Consider the following 20,949-nt stretch of genomic DNA (forward strand, 5'->3'; position numbering starts at 1 on the left):
CTATTTATATTAAGTCTATCATTCTTATGCTTTGTTAATGTACAAGTCATCATAGTCTGTCTAAACATGTAACATGTGGTAAACATAAGACGTGTACGAGACTGTTTCGCCGTTTCAAAATAGACAATGTTTACTATACGGCAATGGCAGTGGTATAGAATGCAAGGGTGGCATTACAAATCGTCATAACGGTCGATACCGCGTCGTGGGACTGACAGCTAATTTATTAATTGCCGTAGTGTTGTCTGGAACGCCTCAGGGGAAGGAATTTTCGGTTATTAGTAATGCACCAATAATAAATCTGTCCATACTCCTTTGTCTAAATCAGTAGCTACGAACCTTTGGTACTTTACGCGTTATTGAAACCAACTTAGTTTAACATTGTAGCTTTAAACTGGGGTAGCTACTTGCAGCCCGCATTCGCAGGGCAACAAAAACATGTTTGTCTATTACGCAAAATTAATCTATCCAGCCAATGGGATGGCTCTTTTGCTTTGATATATTACGCTTTGTCATTATTTAAAAAAAAGTCAATAAGCAACAGTAAACAAAACAGTGGTTTACACTTAAATTCAAATTAGGAAACAAAACAAAAAAGTTCGTTCATCAACGGTTTTAAAATTTAAAATTAAATCAGTCACGTATTGGCAGATGAGGCGTGACCGCATACGCCTGCCGGTGAGACAATTAAAAAAAAATAAAACAAAATGGCGCCAACAGGGTCAACCGAGTCAGTCGATTGTTAATGAATGATTCTCTGTACATTCGTGGTGCGTGCACACGACTTCACCTATTGTGTAATTGCGTTCCAACGATCAGACGCTATTTATTTATAAATGCGATTATGTAATAAATTATAAACAATTGCTTATTGATGAATTTCTGATGACTGTTAAGGTGGCTCGTGCCTAATATATGATATTCATAAGGGAATATCAACATCCGTTTATTTATTAGTTTGTTGCATACTGATTTACTTCTAGTTCAAAATGATAATCTTCATCCTTCATATGAACTACGGAGTAAAATCACCACAAATAAGTACAGATACAAAACATGCATGCTTTTTTTTTATAAAACTGGAGAAAAGTAAAGAAAACTTCACTGTTTTCGATTAACCTTTTATGACACGATTGCTCCCTCAAATATTTATTAAAACCATCTAGAATTTTACTTGACCTACTACTCTAATTTGATTGGTAAAGCTAAGTGAAACATTAGCTTCTGAACCGGCAAATTTCAAATCTAATTTCGTACAAAAAATCATATCATAAAAGTTGTTGAACTTGTTTAATAGAAACAGTCTGATGTGACCACACCTATCCCACTGGATTATTCCTGACACTTCAGGAATTAGTCATCGGAGTAAATGTTGGTGATAAATGAGGACCGTATTTTATTAACTATATTACTAATGGAACCAAAAGGACATTCACCTGTGAAATAAATAAATGTTGAATTAAAAAATGTGCTTATTGCTACGTTAAAAGAAACATAATATGTTCTTGATATGTCATAGACAATAGCATAATAAGCTCTTTCTTATACGCATCTACCATAGAGTATAGAAGTTTTTTTTTAAATCTATTCATTCTTCTTTTTCATACAGCCACGTCACAATTCTGGAAATCTTACGACAATTGCTTGTGAGTCTTTTACAGCATTATAAATGAAAGAGTTCAGATATTAGATTCATTCATGTTTGAATTAACGGTTGAAACGCGTGGTAGCTTTGAATCAGATTATCTTTACGTCCAATGCTTTAGTAATCAAAGAAATTACTAGGGCAGATATAGTTCTGCAGTAAATAGACAGGACAGGGTCTGGAGTTACAAAAGCTATAAGTGACAGTTCTAAAAAGTGTGTAAATGCTATGGGACCATGACTTCTGATCATATCATCTCGATTTTAAAACAAGTAAGTGGAGTAGACAGTTAAATATAAAACACATTCTTCGATGTTACCAATTCTCATAGGTGGTAATTAGTAATCCCCTTTTTGGAGAAAAAAAAAATTGTCAAAAAAAGGCAAAGCCAAAAACAGAAGAAGGCGAGCTATAATAACTCTTCGAATGTTTTTTCACATGTCTTAAAAAGGTCCTTTGTCGGGGATCTGGGTAACATTTGGTGAATCGGGTCACTTTGGCGAGTCTATTTTTATAATTTTTTTTGTAGCCTCGCCCACTTCCAACGTGACACACATGGTGTGCCATGGGTATCGTATTGTTCTTCTGATGTTATTAATTTGGCAACAGATGCTGAAAGTCGCAATCCTTTGCCACGCGTTATTACTAATTTAAATTACACTGTAATAGAATCATCCAATATTTTTTTTCTTTCTTGAGTGGATTAAAGCATTTCCGAATCATATAGTATTTCCCTTTTGAAATAAATTATGTAAGTAAAAAAAGTTTTTTTAAATTTTTATTCAGTAATGTCATCGTGATGCTTTATTATCTGTGCATAATCTTAATTCTTACTAATATTATAAATGCGAATGTTTAGATGGATGGATAGATGAATGTTTGTTTGAAGGTCTCCAGAACGGCTGCATGGTTTTTAATGAAATTTTACAGATGTTGAACATAGTCTGGAAGAACACATACGCTACTTATTAGGGTTTTTTTTTTAAATTCTGCGCGAATGGAAGCGCGGGCGACAGCTAGTACGTAATAATTTCAATAACGTCAGCAACATATCTACGGAACATCTCAGTAAGATGGGAATCGCTAGAGTTACTATAAAAAAATAATTTTATTTTTTAGGGTTGTGACGCAATAACAGTTCCGTATTCTTTCCCACAGCATACTGTCTGCATGACAGTTGTGTGATATTTATCGGCTGTCACATAAATAAAGCGAATTGCCAGAGAAACAACAGGCTAAGGGCTGTCCCACACGTGCGGGCCGGATCTCCCCTAATTGCTGTTTACTGAAATAGTTCGATTCTAGTCCGGGTCGCGTCGTGTTGGTACTGACGTACGACTAATTTCGTACTAGTGTACTGCACGAATTTGAATAATGGGACCCTTCGCTTGAACAGAGAATAGAGTGACAATAGTGGTATAGATACATGGGATATAGTTCAAACTATAATTATTATTACACCTGTAACTAATGATATAATTTTACTAAAAAATAAACCATAAGCAAAAAAACCATAACTCCTTTTGTCTATTAATTTGAATAATTTAATCAAACTAAAAAAAAATCATTTAGAAAATATATTTGACTTCTAGTCCTGTAATTTTATGGTCGCCCTATCGTCAAGATGGCGTGGATTCATCAAATTGACTTTTACACGCTTTAAGCTTTTACTTAGCTCTCGGATTATTTTGTTAAAACTTCAAAAACAAAATTTGGTGTTAACGTAACTAAACAAAAATAGTTTTGTTAGAACAAACTATAAAAATAAACATTGACTGATGTCTACCAATTATGGAATAAAAAAGAACTAAAAACCAGTCATCTTTAATTTAACTCTAAAATCTAATCAAGTCGTTCGAATGTATGACGTTTAAAGGCCTGTTGAAATAGTGAACTCTTTACTCGAGAATAATACTTCCCCTTGGGTGCTTGGGGTGGGGTTTTAAAAGGGCACCCTGTTTAAAGAACAAAGGAATTTTGCGATAGGGCTTGATGAGTTCAATCTCACAGAAAGATTGAAACTGGTGTATTTGTTAACTAATGTTTAAAGATTGAATGATTTTTTTTACCTACAACCTAGTTTTTACTTAGTTGTTATGGAGTATCTCATATTTCAAATACTGTTATCTGTTATCTCCATCGTCTTCTTGTGACAGATTTGTGTCAATTTCACTGGATTTGCGGTGGTAAATCGTCGAAAGCGTTTATCCGTAACCTCTTAGGGGGCGTCCATAAATTACGTGAGGTGTTTTTTTTAATTTTCTGCCCCTCCCTCCCCCCCTGGTGAGATGTCGTGAGATTTTATTCAACCCCCTCCCCCATCTCCCAATCTCACGTGAGATTTTTCAAAATGTGAGTTTCTTACGTAAACGCGTTGGATTGTCATTGTAAAAAGAAAAAAACAAATTTGCTTCGTGCTTTTATTTACGACTAGTTATGACTAGTAATCAATGTTGCTGAGAGTTTAATTATAAGTGTAATAAAAATTTAACAATAGAATACTTAAATCGTATCTACTTAGATTAAAAAAGAGTATCTACTCTAATTCAGTCCATGGAGAATCATGCACGGTCTCAAGAGACTATTGGAACCAACATATCCATTTTTTTTGTTTCAATCAGAAAAAAAATTGCGTGATATTTGCTGAGACCCCCCCTCCCTCCAACGTAAGATTAGATGAGATTTGACTCGACCCCCTCCCCCCCTTAAACACCTCACGTAATTTATGGACGCCCCCTTATCGGTAACTGACCACAATCGCTCCTTTGAATGCGTCTCGTCAGCTCATATTTTATAATACGATTGTTTTCTTCATTGTCTGATATTTGTTCTTATATATCTCGTCATTATTTCTATGGAAGCATCCATTTTGTGGAATAGCATAACTCCGCGGGCGGCAGCGGCAGCTGCGCGCGCACGTGGCGGTCGGAAGTCGCACGCAACGCGCAAACCCATTGTTTAGACCTCTTAATGCTCACCAGAGGGTCTCCCTGAACCCCTGACACTGTATAATAGCATACTGGTGTAACAATTTAAATAGGGATTTTTTTATATTAGCAATTTTTCTTTAAATTACTTATATTTCTTGTCCTATCCCAACTTAGACTAAAGTTTGTGCTTGGATCTGGTCTGAGCACTTCAAACTAATAAAAACTGCAGGCGAATTTTATATAAATTTTCCCTTGTGATAAACAGTTACACCTCATAAGGGATGTTACAGATGTAACTCTTTACGTCGCATGAGTCGAATTATCTCAGGATAAGCAAAACGTCACAAGGGTCGCGACCCTCACAAAGTATCCTGTCGTGACGTACGTTAATTTTGCCACAGCGTCGCTAATAGAGTACACACGAGCACTAAAAGCCATGTACTTAACAATAATGAGTGTAACAACATAAATATATTTTTATAATAAGCTAAGACAGTGCTTATTCTCTCTGTAGTAACTCACAATCAACAATGCACAAATAACTTGAAATTACAAGTGATAATGTCTCTTTAAAAATATTTGTTTTCCAATTAGTAAGACGCTTGACAATTGATAATAATCGATGTACATATTTTTTTTATTAATAATATCCCTATTTCTTATTGTAAAGGACGAGTCAGCGGTTTTCATTATTGCGTAACCCTAAGTCATTATTCAGAAAACAATAATAATATTAATCATCAGCTCCTACACCTCCTTTTCAGTTAATGAATTATTAATTCAACTATTAAAATAATACCTTAAAATAATAAAAAATAGAACTTTACAAAATTCACTAAAAGGTTTAAGATCGCAATATTTTGTTTATTAGGTACTATCTTTCTTTTAAAAAAGCCCAGATCTCCGAACAAAGGGTCGTCGCGAAGCTTGTTAATTTCAGCGTATCGGAAAATAAGCAATAAAGTATATGAGAGTGCAAGCATTTTTTTTCAAATTCGCTTGAAGTATCGCGTCAATCGAGGTGGTCGCCCCATCGATAAACAAAAGGTCGGACTCTGCGGGTCCCAGCACCCGGCCGCACACATACGCACCACACACACAAACGCAAAGCAACAACAAGTCGCAACTTGCGCGGAGTGCGTCGAGTTTTGTTTGTCCGCCAACCGCATTCGTCCACCAACCGTCGTTGTGAGCGGTTGTGTCGCTCGTGTTGATCGTGTTTAGTGAACGTGTTTTGTGCCTATGAACAGTCAAAATGGTGCGTAGCCTGTCGCAGTGGACGAAGACGCTGAGCTTCCCGGCGAGGCTGTCACCCAACCGGACATCGAAAGAGAGCGTGGTGAACGTGCAGCCCGCCTCCCCCGGCGTCTCCCCCACGCCCAGTGCTTCCTCGCTCCCGCAAGGATCCGATAAAACAATTTCGCCGATCCCCATCACTGAGATCAGCCAAATCGTAAGTTCCGCTTTGCAATAGGGGTGTGCAATACTCTGCACAAAGGGGAACCCTGTACAGGCCATTGACATTTCGTTTTGGAATTTGAAAGGGTCTTTATTTGCGAGACTATTCTTATTAGCAAGCTTGCATTTAAATTCAACGAAGAATATTTCTATGTTTATTCAAGGTATTTTATTACGGAGGTTGCTAAAATCGTAGACATTGCTAACATCGTTGCACAAGTTTAAGCCCGGACCTCACGCAAAATTATGTAACACGTTCCTCATTTGGTGCAATTACCCACATTCCTACCGGGTCCTTGCATTCCTTGTTCATTCTGTCTACATTGTGTTTACAAATATAAAGCAATTGTACGGTCCCTTTACCCTCTACGGTGGCACAGTTATATTGTAACTGCTTTCCCATAACTAACACCCAAATACGTGTCCAAAATGCGAACCGGCTCCGACCACCATATTAGTGAGAAGTTCTGCTGAAAGGAAATGAAATATACGTGTCTCATACCAACGATCGGGGTTCCCATCGTGATGTCTACCACTTTGTTTTTCATCGACGCTTTTATTTGTGATCGGATCCAAACAAAACGGTATCGACGTTCGTTGGAGTGTTAACAAGACGATGCAGTGTACAGCGATCAATGACAGCGGTGTACGTAGCCGGTGCGGTCGCGACGCGTACCGTTATGTCCCTCTTGCAGTCACCTTGGCAAGGCCGCGCCGAGATGCCAGTTTTTGCAAAGCTAGGTAGCACATGACTTTCACCTTTTGAGATGCCTTTCTAAACATTCGTACTTATAGTTTAACTTATTTAGGCTTTCGAATGTTAGTGTTAAAAGTAAACACTAGTAAAGACATCGGAAAGTTTCATTATTCTTTGTAAGTCGTTTATTATAACTTCAGCATTGTCAGTAATGGTCGTGTGAACTAACACATTATTTTGTTTATGATACTATCTTTTAATGGATGTGATTAACTGACAATAGAAAATTGCAGTTGTTATAGCTTTCTCAATGTTCGACAATAACTGTTATTAAAAACTATTCTAGTGTTCACAACTCAAACTTTTAACTGTGTTAAGAATGTTGTCAATATTATGATTATTGCCAAAATAATAGTAAATTGGCTTTTATTTAAGATCGTTAAAATAATTGTCAAAAATGAGGTTATGAATGAAACGTATTATGCCTACCGAAAAAATTGCAGCCATTATTTTTGGTGATGGTAAAGAAAATGTGATGAAATTCTTGACAGAAATAACATGATTTATTCATTGTTATCTTTACATCAATCTCTTGTTAAATTAATCACTGAGCCATTAATTTTATATCGTCAATATCAAAGGGAACCCTTTAAAAAACTGCCTTACTTAATTTGCATTTTTCAGACATTTTTAATATTTTTTGTAAGTTTATTAAAATTTTTAAAGATATCTTAGAGTCCTTGTTATTATGCTTATGGACAGAATAAACAGTTGCAAAATAATTTGATTAAAAATGCCCGGTTAATATAGTGGTTAAACAGGTATTACACGCAGGTATTTCCTGACCACATGCTTCAGCGAAATTCTATATTTAGGTTCGGTATGTAAGATATTTCATTTGAATTTTTGTCTCGTTATAAAACATATTGTTCTCGAAGAACTTCGCAACATCTAATAAAGCGCATTTCGTACGGTCCTTTATACAGCCGTGTATGTCAAAATGCCAGATTCTCAGCGGGCTATAAATTAGGTGACTTGTAATAAAAAGTTAATCGTAAAAAGAAAGCCATCAAAATCTTGACCATTTTCGATTTATGGCCTACGTCGGTATATCATGACTTATTTTTAAAATTTATTTGACTTTGTGTAAGTCATTTATTGGCGGTAAATTATATTGAGCGAATAACTTTGCTCGGTGCATCGGAATGCAGATTTGATCGTTGTTACAATGTTGTTTTTGGTTGGCGGTTGGCGTTACATCGAAGCGTGTGATACTGTGACGACATGTTTGCTTGCGCGGGCGCATTCCGTGGACGTCTGGCATTAAATAAACAGAAGTGAACTTAAAAATTATATTTCGAAACATCTCACGCTACCATATGCATCGTAACTCACGCATGCGCTAATGGTTGTCACAGTCTTGTTGCTTTCTTTGTTTTGTTACCAATGTTGAAATGTTAAATAACTGTCTTAAATACTTTCTTATTCTTCTTCAACATTATACTCATTATGTTGTAGTCTGTGATTATTTAATTATTTTGAAGTGAGTTCATTTTAAGATATAAATTTATTATATGCCTTGTCTTATCCAACATGTCTTAAGATTTACGATAAGCCTAACCAATCCTGTCTTCGCTGAAAGATGTCCATGATAATTGTACGGAAACAATGTTTTTTGCAATCTATATATATATAAAAGAAAGTCGTGTTAGTTACACTATTTATAACTCAAGAACGGCTGAATCGATTTGACTTAATATTGATGGGCAGGTAGCTTAGAACCAGGAAAAGGACATAGGATAATTTTTACCCCGTTTTCTATTTTTTATTCCGCGCGGACGGAGTCGCGGGTAAAAGCTAGTTTGTTATAAATATCTTACACATCATAGACTAAAGTTTGTATTAGACAAATACACTATGCACATATAGTGGTTGTTTTTTATGAAATAGTGTCTGTGGCGGAACGAACATCTGCGTGTTGAATTCCTCGTTGCCATGTGCATGTGGGAAGCAGACCGCATGACCGACGACGGAAAAACTGGGCTATAGAATATGTACTTTACGTTATTATTTATGTTGATTTTGAATTTCTTCCTAGTGCTTGAAAAAATGGTTTACTTAAGCGCTAAAGGCAAATTAGCTTATTGATGCATTTAATATTACAAGTATTTTATCATCTGCTGTAAGGTTTTTTATGAATTAATCCAACGTTAAAAAATGTGTAACAATTTTATAATTAATCATTTCGTGTTGGGTTTATAAAAAAAACACTAATATCATTAGATAAAGGGAAGTTTTTACGTAAGCTGTTTTGAAAATATGTTGCGGAATTTATTAACCAACGAAACCATAGAGATTAAAATAATATCATATTTTGTGTGAATCTTTAAAATATTTCACAACGAAATCAGCAACTTTTTTTAAAATTTATTAACAACATGAACGTGTCTAAAGTCCTAGTTATTTGAAGGTCGTTGCCTAGATAAGCGGTCCTTATCTTGCAAAATAAGCAAATATGTGTATTAATATTAGATTGAATATATACGTTAACGCAACATTGTTTACGTAAGTTTTTTTAAATTCCAAAAATAACCAGCGGACTTAAATTATGTATACAAAATCAAATTAACGTACTCAGGAAAAATATATTAAAGGTTTTGGGATTGTTGCTCCCTCTTTCTGTTAAAGAAAAGTTATTATTTAATTAACAATATACATTTGTATAAATAACATTAAGTAAAGCCGCAAAATAAAGTATGTTTCACGCTCTCAATGCCAAAACAAATACACCAGCTACAAACATGTCGTATGTATAATTATTTGTGATTTAATTATTTATGATAAAAATAATGACCTCTCTGCTCTACTTCGCAATTAGTACTGCGTTAGTTGCAAGTATCAAGATTCATCAGCCACTAACAAGGGCGGTAGTTGTATCAAGTATCAAGCATCAATGGTCGTCAGTTGAACGGATATGATATTTGATACTAGTAAATATCCTTGTCATTGTAAGATATCAGGAAATCTTGTAGCGGACGGATGCGCGCAAAAAAGGTTTCTAACTGATAGATATATTTACGGATTTGTTAATGTTATCTAAATGGTTTATAAAATGTAAAGATAAATTTCTAGGTATTTATTCGATTTGTAGAATAAACTGTGTACTGTCCAGATAATTATATGTGGTCCGTTTTTTATGAATAAATCTTTTTATGAGATTTCTGCTGATAAATGGAAACAAAAATGGTACTAAATAAACAAGTACGGAAAAAAAAACAAGATTCCAGATTTATAATAGTAAACAGTAAACCGCAATAACATTATAAATTCTGTAATAGCAAAAACGTAAACGCTTGTTAACTACAAAGAATTTATTAATGAGTAACCTGAAATTATAAATGGAAAGTTTCTTCTTGAGCACGGAGGGAATTAATTAAATATAATTAAAACTATATGCTCTAATAATACAAAAATTATAATTCACAATAACGGTATGCTTACTCTACCAAAACAAGACGTAGGTAGGTAGGTCATTCTTTCACTTTTAAAATGAAAGCAGGTGTTGTTTAAAAAAATACATTCCAAAATGGCACCTGCGTGAACAGATGCTCAGTCATTAAAGAAACCTTCTGATTTTGTAAAGGCTCGTGTTGGAAGGTGAAACAGCTGACAATCTTTGGGTCTCGATAAAAAATACCAAAGCAAAATCGACACATACTTGAATGTTCCGATTTACGTCAGCTGATTTTCGAAACAGATGGTGCTTTTCAATTGAAACACTTTTGTTCGGAATTTTGTGCAAAAAACATCGAATGTTCAACAAAGATTTTATGCACATGGATACTTAATACTTTTTATTGTTAAATCAAACGGCTGAATATGCCACAGAATTATTTATAATAAAAAATGTAATATAATAACAATCTCCTCTATTTAAAACTAACGAGGTAAATAGGAAACAAGCCTAAAAATGTTATCGCTTTCATTTAATACAAAAATGTCGAGGGTTATATGTGAAGTAGCCAATATAAATCACTAAGGGTCTATTTTCTTAAAAGCTCTGTCTAGCTCCTTTCTAAGTACTCAATTATTTACTACTAGAAATTTGTTTGATATTTGAACGGAATCAAAAACTACGTAACAAAACGTTAACGAACTTTAAATCATTTTAGCATCCCATCAAAGGTCAATTAGTACATAATTATCTCTATTACCGTTCTCATGAGAACATATCTTGTTAACATACTCTATCACGCTTCTTCAACAATCAATACAAAAGAAATTCAATAATCTATTATATTATTGAAAGCCTTTTGTATATTCTACTATTACTATTGTTAGAAAAGATATTCACCTGAATACGTATTTTTTTTTAAATCTGGGACCTTATATTTAGTTATAACAATGGTAGACGCCAGCACAACCATATCTGTTGCACGAATTCGCCTTCTCGCCCGGTGCTATAAGACGACCACGCAGAAGAGAGGAGTCAATTGGTAGCAATTCCGCGTTTCGTCTGATGAGTGTGATGCCAGAGGCCTAATTTTAATCTTCTATTTCTACCCTCCCTTACCTTATAAGGAAATGATAGGAAAGGGAAATAGATATGATGGAGGAAGGGACGCATAAAAAGAGGAAATAGTGTCTTTCTGTGCGTCCCCTCCTCCGATGATTAAAGGAACGCAAACGTATCTGCAATTGCGGATCTCTATGAGCAGTGGTCGCTTCCCTACATCGACGAATCCAGGTGTCTGCTTACTCATTTGTTACCTTATAGTATAAAATAAAGTTCACCCTTTTCCTTTATTGCAATGGAGTCCAAAATTTTAATACTGCAGTTAGAATCGAAAGATCAGCACTTGCTGCTACACTGCATACTTGTTAACTATTCATTCAGTCCTTAAAGTCATCCTCGATTTTATCGCATTAAATGTACTCTAAGGGAGATCATTTAACGTCCTTGAGTGTGGTTAATAGAGGATCAAATCAAATATGTTATTAATTCACTGAAGTATTCAGAAGGATGGATATAAATGATACGCTGTCAGAATGCTTTATAGCTCCGTAATTACGGATCACTGATCAGGATAAAGGGTTTATGGATCACCTTTTTTCATATCGCCAACGTTTAATTTGATTATAGTAAAAAAAATAAAGTCTCTCTCGAAAACTGTAATCATAGCCTTGCAATATATTGTTTAAATTTAGTCCATTTTGTACAGATAAAAAAACGTTTTTCTATATTTTTTTCACCTCTATGTTGTGTTTTTTAAAGTTTTTTTTGTAACAACCAGATTTAAGTATAAAATACTCTATTTACTCTAGTAGTCAAATTAAATATAGGAAATATACTAGAAAAAGTTCGTAATCATTTTGTTTATTTGGTTGATGTATAGTCCGTTCGTTTAGAGAGAAAAAGAAGCTATGGTCCAGTATATACTGTTAATACGTTTCTATTCCGAAGCTTCGCTTATTAATTATCATAACAACGGAAGACAATTTTTAAAGCGCTATTATGTTTTTGTTTACGTCAGGTTTACGAGTACATCAAGGGGGAAGTCGGGGAAAATAGGTACACAAACGGAAATAGTTCATTCTATATACAATATCAAAGGTTAGGTGGGTCGTGGAGTCTGTAAAGGGAACAAGGGCTCCCGATAGACGGGCACCAATAAACACATGCACGTTTTGATACAAAACAGACGCTCAAAGAAAAAGGGGACGCCTTTTGTTTGTAAGTTTTATAAATAAAGCTCAAGTACTGGCCCTTTGGGCTACTTAATATATTAGTCGTTTAAATGCATTTACTCATATCAAAGTTGCTATAAATTTATTATACTTGTATTGCCTTAATTAAAAAAAAAAATTGTCTATTTTATTAAACGTATATAAATTATCTATATAAATAAGTAATTCCTAACTAACCTAACCCCCATGTATTCCTAAAAATAATTATACAATGCATTCAAACAGCGATAATGGCGCCACGGCACGGAAGTTCTAATATAGTTAATTGGTTATCGTACAATCACACAGACGGACCGACGACCATCAAGTACTTTAGTATAATAAGCCGAGAGGTGACCGGAGATTTTAACAAGATATGTAAATAGTGCCCACTCTAATACCACGAATGCGTTTAGGTCGTGAGAATGGAGTAAAATAAAATTGCTCGAATTGTTGTATGTTTGCTTTTGTTTAACGTAAATCAAACCGTGTAGTACAAAAAAGTACTATAAAGGTTTTAAACAAAATTGACAAAATATCTGGCTGCAATATAATTTTGAAAATGCCTGACCAAGCTCAACAATAGCTTAAAAATATATTTGAATTTCCGACTATGAGTGAACCCATGTAGGGTAAGGAGGGTCAGGTGTATGAAACAATTGTTGAGAGATTAAACGAGTACATAAACATTGTGATGGTATTTACATAGGACAAGTTAGGAAGTGATGATGTAATCAAACCAAAATACCTAAGCGTTAACATTTTGAATTATAGTTGAATAGATAAAATGATCATTAGACATTAGCCTATCCTTGTGGGATCATCTGCACCTTGGAGCCTACAGTAAGATAGGGGTGACTACGCCATACAACAACGCTGGCCCAATGCGGGTTTTTTACTTCACATATATCTTTGAATACCTTCGCAGATATGTACAGATTGCATCACAATGTTTTCCTTCACCGTAAGAACGTCAGATAAAACCCTGTGGGATGTTACATCATAATTCTTATAATTTCATATTCAAAGTTTCTCATATTATAATATTTGTTTTTATATTTCGATCCGGCTGTCCCTTTAATAAATCAATTGCTTTTATTCAGTACAAATTATTATATCAGATTAAAAAACACAAAAGAGACCATAGACAGTAACACATGTTAAAATTTGTAACAAAAATAACCTCAAAACATCGTGTTTTGTCGCATGTATTCAAATGTTCGCATTTCTTACGATCGTTACACAGACGGGGAACCGCAAGCGCATAGCAATTGACAACGTTCATCGAACTAAATACAATCTGAGGTAACTCGGCGGCGAGCTGGCGTGTTCTGAATCCGCAAAATGTACAGCTTGACTCATACTGTATTAACCGTTTACCAATGACCAAAGCTATTTTACACCTGGTATGTACGACTGAATGTTTGAAATTAAATAAATGCATTGCTTATTATCAATATCAATACATAGTATAAAACAAAGTCGCTTTCGCTGTATGTCCGTATGTATGCTTAGATCTTTAAAACTACGCAACTGATTTTGACGCGGTTTTTTTTAATAGATAGAGTGATTCTTAAGGAAGGTTTGTATGTATAATAAATGCATAATATAGTAGAGAAACACTGATAAATTTAAAGTTTTCTAATGTGATGTCGTAAATAAGCACGTTTTTTTGCGCTTATATTGCAAACGCTGGCTGAACCCTACGAGATAGACCAAAATAATGTACTACAGTATTGTTCACCTTAAAAAGTTCAACAAAAAAGTCCGCGATGGTATATGTCTATCTCTTAGGGATAACCCAGCATAACCATTTTTATTCTTTTACGAAGTGATTTTAAACAATACAGCATTAATCCTTATCCATTTAAGTACCTTAAATAAATTGTGCATTTATTCTGTAGTAGGTATATTTTGCATTGCACCCGTGCGAAGCCGGGGCGGGTCGCTAGTTATTTATAAAACAGAAAATTTAAAGTTGGTATGTCACCGGCGAATTGTAAATGCCGACTGTTTGTTATTTGTCTAGTATTGTAATATTTTGGATTAAGTAATTTTTAGCTCATTTTAACACAAATACAGTAATTTGACTGGTCTTCAAAGTATTAAAACTATGTTCGAAAATCATTAGTCCGTCTTCACCGGTTTTTGTTTTGTAACTGTATTCGTCGTTTTATTTAAAATTCGTACAGCATTAATAATAAATGTTTTTAATTCTTTTAGTAAAAATATGACTGCTATTTGTTTTTTTTAAATAATTCTATCGTCTTGGTTTTGACTGAAAGTGACTTTTGACTATAAAATCTACTACTAGTAAAGATTTTCTTTAATGTCGCGCGTACGGAGTTGAGGGCGACAACTAGTTTCTACATAAAACCGTCACATCTACTGAATTACTAGCTATGTCCCTTCTTAGTTTTATTTTTTACAAATATCACATGACAATATATTACGTTCTTTTCTTGATATGAATAAAACTGTATTCCTAATTAGCACTATAGACGTTCAATTGACCGGATGCGCGGCCATATTTAAACGGCCGACCGCGATCCGAATAATTTGACCATACTTTGACATCCGGTGTCCTTCGAACTATTTGAAATAATATTAAGCTATAAAACCTGACACTTAAGATTTACAATTGAACTTGAATGACATAATAGTTATGTTGAAATCTGCGATATTCAAAATTAGATTTTATTACATTCCAATACAGTCTCTTTTTGAATATCCTTGTTCAAGTATTGTTTTATTTTTAAATCTGTGGGAAAGTAGCTTGATGCGTAAAGCATTCATACATTTATATGATCTACAATGTCGTTTAGATTGTATTTTAATGCCATTAAGTCTTTCTAAGTTGAATGAAAATGTTCTGAACGAAATCATAGGTTCTTTTGTCGATACAATTATGCCCTACTAAGTACATTGTATTTGAAATAGTTTATAATAGACCGGATGCAGCTTATGATGAAACAATCTAACCTAAAGTTTCCATTTTGTTATCTCTTAACAATATACAGTCAAAATCTGTTATAACGACATCGAAGGGACTACTCATATTGAGTCGTAAAAACCGATAGTTGTAACAACCGGTGACAGGTATTAATAGGAAAGATATGTATATAACATTCAGCCGGGACCTTTGATTTTGGTCAATTTAACCGGTATGTTGTTCTAAACGATGTCGCCATAAACGGTTTTGACTGTATTCTTGTATATATCATTCGGCGGAGGAAACAGCAATGCCAACCCATGACGAATTTATGACGTAATAAACTTCGATATTCAACTGTTTATCGTTGTATCTCACTCGATTAGATAAATATGAGATTTACTTTGACTCATTATAATCACATAAAATCACAATAGACAATTGTATGTATGGACATCAAACTGAAGATATTATAGTTAATGTTTTTTTTTTCATTGTATCATTTAAAAGTGGCTTCGTATCAAAGATAATGTAATTCCTTGAGCCACCTTAAATCCTGATAATTTTGCGTACATTTAAACTTGCAGCACTAAAGATAATTTTTAAAACTAATATGCAGTATTAGTATGTGAAATATTTCTGGCCACATAACTTTCTCATTTTTAAATTAAATGACGTCAGTCTTAAAATATCGACTTAATTTATTGTTATACAGAAGTCAAAGTTCGCTTTGCATCTGGGATGTATTTCATATATCCTTTTTATTGTTCCGTCGTTCCCACGGACCCGTACATGCGAAGGCGACTTCTTTTTTTTTGTTAATAAAACGATTACACATCCGCGCCCGAGGCAACAACACACGATAAATAAAGCCCGTGGATTCGTTTGATAATAATTTGATGGCCAGTATTTTTTTATTCTGTCATTAATCTTTTATTGTCTGGCACTACTGATTTTTAACCGTTTCTGTCCGTCATTGTCCTGGCAAAATTAGCTTTAAAAAAATAGCATGTGTTTTTTATTTTTTTTAAAAGCTAATTTTGACTTCAATTTAACTTAAAGTCATAATATTTTTTTATATTTTATAAACATCAAATAATTTTAAGTACGCAAAATAAATATCTCAGTACAATTAAGCTATCTTCTAGCTTTATTTTATGAAAATCAGATCAGTCACTTTTTATTTTAAAATAAGCGTAAAATAGTGTTTAAATTTATATTGTTTTGGTGTTAATGAATGTTGATTACGTGCGCTATAGGAAGCGTTTCGCGCGCCTGCGCAGACCGGTTGTGAATGTGGAGGGGGAGGGGGAGCCTGGCTAAACCAGAGACGATACGAAATGTTTTGACCCTTTATTATTAACTTGTATTGAGTATAAGTATTTATTATTGAAAATAATTTAATGTAAGTTATTAATCGGATTTGTTCGCGTTAAAAGTTAGCTTATGTCCTTTCTCAGGCTCTAGACTATCTATATGTACCAAATTTAATTTGAATCGGTTCAGTATTTTGGCGTAAAAGTAAAACAGATAGAGTTACTTTCACATTTATAACATTAAAATAGCTGTCGCCCGTCTTAGTAGCCTATGTGTTCTTCCAGTTTATGTTCTACATCTGTGACAAATTTCTTCGAGATCCGTTGAGCCGTTCTGGAGATACCTTCAATAAAACATCCATCCATCAATCCAAACATTCGCATTTATAATATTTGTAAGAAGTAAGGATAAATGTATGTGTTATAGTTAGCATATACTCTGTACAATTCTATTGCTTGTTTTACTATTGCCGTTAATTAATACAGTTACTACCAGAAATGAAGATGTACTCTATATGGCATTGCGATTGATAACGGGCGCTAAATTTACAAATCAACACAGTTTATGCTTGAATCTTGTCACAACTTGCTGCATTACATCTTAACATCACGATTACTGATAAAAACCTTTTTATCTTCACCGAAATAGTGATAGCATGAAACAAATGACATCTTACTAAAATTATAAATGCGAAAGTTTACATGGATGGATGTTAGAAGGTATCTCCGAAATGGTTCATCGGACGCGCGGACGGAATCGCGAACGACTACTATTAATGTCTGAAGACAGTCTTAAAACTATCAAGTGCTAATTTCAAATATCTTAAGCGCTTCTCACAAGCGACTCAGGTGCGTTAGGTTAGGTTTAGTTTTAAAGTTTAGATCTGAAGTCTTTAGCTATAGGACTTTGTGTAGTACCTAAATGAGTATAAAATACACTAATGATCAGATCCAATATTGGGTTTTTTTCTTCCAAACTATCCGGTTTATGTGGGATCGTTTGGGACATGTCGGAACGTGCCCGGCTCCAGACTAGTCTACGACAGGAATCCCTAATGAGACGCAAACATTAAGTCCGCGCGGCCGTGGCCATGTTCGTAACGCCACATAAGGTATTGTAAGATTAAAAATGCCGTTAAGTTTCGCTAGATGGCATTAATATTTATATTTTAAAAAGGGCAATTACTGTTGAACTATGTCTTGATCACTAAAAAGCATCGCAAAATGTAATTTAAATTGTAAATTTTTGTGTAGACTAGCCTATGTTACGTTAAAGCTCAATAAAGTTTGTCGCATTTTGTTAATAAGTGCATTGCTGCAATCACATATAGATGTGACCGATTTAGTTGGTTTGTCTGAACTTATACTTACGATAAGATTGGCATCTTGCAGTGTATACGGTCTTGAGAGCGAATGAGAAAGTTGTCAATAAGTCCACTCCTAATGACAGGTCGCGCCCCACTTCTCGATGATGCGTTAACTGTAGATGTACTTTGAATTTCGAACGATATATTTGCAGCCTGCAAATTGTCAGCTTTTGTGAAATGAGTCTAACCTTAATGGCAAATAATACGTAATATACTTAATGTTACGTATTATTTGCAATTTGATTATATTTAAAACAATTTTATGTATATATAAATGATCGTGGATATGTTAACGTTGGTAAGTACTTCTCTATATTGCATCATAGATTTTATCACTGTCCCATTTAGTAATAGACTGCATACGCCGACATTTAAGTAACTGCAACCTGCTGTTGTCGTTTAGTGCCCGAGGCTTCGCATGTTTGTAGATTTTAACTTAATTCCGCGCAAAATAGTAAACATTATACTATAGATAAGTGTAGATATTTAAATGGATATAATGGTAGGTATAGGTATACCTACTTAATTATGGTGACTCTTATTATATATCTTATCAATTAGACTTTATCTAAAATATTGTTTATTCTTCTCAATTTACAAATAGCTTGTCCTGGTTTGGAATTCTTCATGATTTTGATAAATAAATAAACACACTCGAAGTAATCTTAACGTGAGTTCCATAAATCAAACTGTGACATCATAATAACATGACCTGACCGAGACGCGTAGGCATGACGATAAGATGGCGCCACTTCCGCTAGCACGAGACTGTGCGATATCCGGTCAATACACTTACTCGTGTAGTGTTTTTAGTATTGTTAATTAACTATTTAGTTGTTGAATGTATTATTAGGTAGAAAAAACTAAGGTTAGAAAACACTAGTTATTAACAATAACCTTTTGTACTTTTGCCTCCTTCTATTATATACAACTAACAACAGTTCATTGGCTGAATTACGACTTTGTTATTTTTAATAATAAAATCAAGTAGCTATAATAATAAGAGATAATTATATTTAATTTATGTCCAAACTCGGAAATAAGCGGTCTCCTTCTTTTATTAAGCATTAGAAAAGGATGTCAATAGCCGCGATAAAAATGTAACGTGACGATGAAAAACGACTTAACATCGTAAGCGAACGCGTTAAAAGACTTAACGGCTTCGTTATGTTTTGGATAACTCATTTCTAGTGGTTAAACCTTTGTGTGTTACTGCTCGCTACATTAAAATGGCTCATATCTCGCGGAAGGGCTCACTGTTTATGTTGACTAGCGAAGAGAAATATAGCAGCTGTGTCATTGAACTTTTTATAACACGATCAAAGTTGAAATATTTCAGTGTACAGATTGTATTTCCATTGTTACCAAATTATGCATTAACAAACGTGTGATTTTAGTCTACTTCGTATGAACTTTTGTGAACAGTAAAAGGGGTAATGAAGTACTAAGTCTCAAGGTTATTTTGCAGTCTTCAAGGTATAGGGATCAGAAAACGTTCCACTAACTGAGACAAGAGCTAACCGCATTCCGTTTGATAAGATAAGAATTGTACGTTGCGACAAAGATTAACTATTGTTGTTCTGTTACAGTTCGAATTATTGTTACTTATTGTTATTTTCGAAGGGATAGATGGTTCAATTTTATATGTTTAAAAATCCATAGAACTTTTCAACGTTTGTGATTAATTTTGTACTCAATATTATCTAGTACGGAATGTCAGTGAATCGGTGAGTCGTGACAAACGACAAGTTGAATGAATAAACTACGATGATTCATAACTTGACATTCTTAATCGCATCAGAAATCCAAGGAATTCGGAAGCGTTTAAATTCCACAATACTCGTTATGTCCGATATGGAGCTTTCTTTTTTTAATTTAACGGCCAACATTTTGACGTTGAAATGCTACCAAATAAAAGTCGAGAATTTTAGTACACGAAATTAGGTCTTCTTTGCTGTGTATTGATGTAAATCAACTTAGTTTTTACACTGAACGAAGAACTGTTTGGAACGATTCCTGCCGCCGAGTTTCGTCATCGGACGACCCGACAGACCGCCAGGTACCATCCATACCATCTGGATGGCTGGCATTCCACAACAGTGCGGTTCTCGCGAAATTTCTTGCCGCGCACGGCCGTGTTGTGGAATGGTCTGTCCTCGGCGGTATTTCCAAACCACTACGACTTAGGGTCCTTCAAGAAGCGAGCATATCTCTTTCTTAAAGGCCGGCAACGCATCTGTAATTCTCGTAGTGTTGCGGATGTCCATGGGCGTCGATGATCACTTCGGTGTTCGCGCCGCTCGTTTGCCCCCTTCTCTTATAAAAAAAAAAAAAAAACTGAAATCACTATTAAATGCACACCTTAATAAACGTTAGGGGTAAGATTGATGGCAGCTAACGCAGGCGAGGTCGCGGAGGAAATTGCAAGCTTGGCCTCGTCATCATGCGTAGGAGGAACAGAGGGGTTTAGTGGGTATGCTTCTCATCGGGAAGAGAATCCCATATGGCTACTGCGTCCCCCCTGGGCACGGAGTACGTATAAAGCATTCCCGTCTGGAAAGAACGGTGGATAAGATGTGGTGGTACGATGGATAAACGTTTAATTTCCGAGCTCAAGTATGATGGTACAAGTTACGCAAACTTTACGATATAATGTTTTAAAAAAGTTAATAGAACGAATCTCCGGTGTTCACGGTACCTCGGCGGTTTGCTGCAACACTTATGGCGCAACATTTATTAAACAACCGTTGTCTATGAATTAGACGAAAAAACTTCAAACATCTCTCACCTCTCAATGAACCAACGGAAGTTATCAACTTTATCAATGAATTAATCTACGATGTAAAAACGACTTGATTAAGGAATTAAAAAAAAGAT

At 34.6% G+C, this 20,949-nt stretch overlaps 1 protein-coding gene across 3 annotated transcripts in view; it reads left to right on the forward strand.

Moving 5' to 3' along the window:
- The window catches only part of LOC106716301 (TNF receptor-associated factor 4), a 59,100-nt gene that overhangs the window by 28,151 nt on the left and 10,000 nt on the right, over nucleotides 1–20,949 (forward strand). Inside the window, exon 1 of one of the 3 annotated variants that reach the window (XM_014509800.2) lies at nucleotides 5,746–6,028. The exons of 1 other annotated variant lie outside the window; for it this stretch is intronic. In XM_014509800.2, coding sequence (XP_014365286.1) covers nucleotides 5,831–6,028 — 198 coding nt within the window. In that variant the 5' untranslated portion in view covers nucleotides 5,746–5,830. Of the gene's footprint in view, nucleotides 1–5,745; nucleotides 6,029–18,350; nucleotides 18,371–20,949 lie in introns of those variants that run through there. One more of the 3 variants, XM_014509804.2, reaches the window with a different exon arrangement.

This window comes from Papilio machaon, chromosome 4 (genome assembly GCF_912999745.1).
Source record: "Papilio machaon chromosome 4, ilPapMach1.1, whole genome shotgun sequence".
Taxonomy (NCBI): Eukaryota; Metazoa; Arthropoda; class Insecta; order Lepidoptera; family Papilionidae; genus Papilio; species Papilio machaon.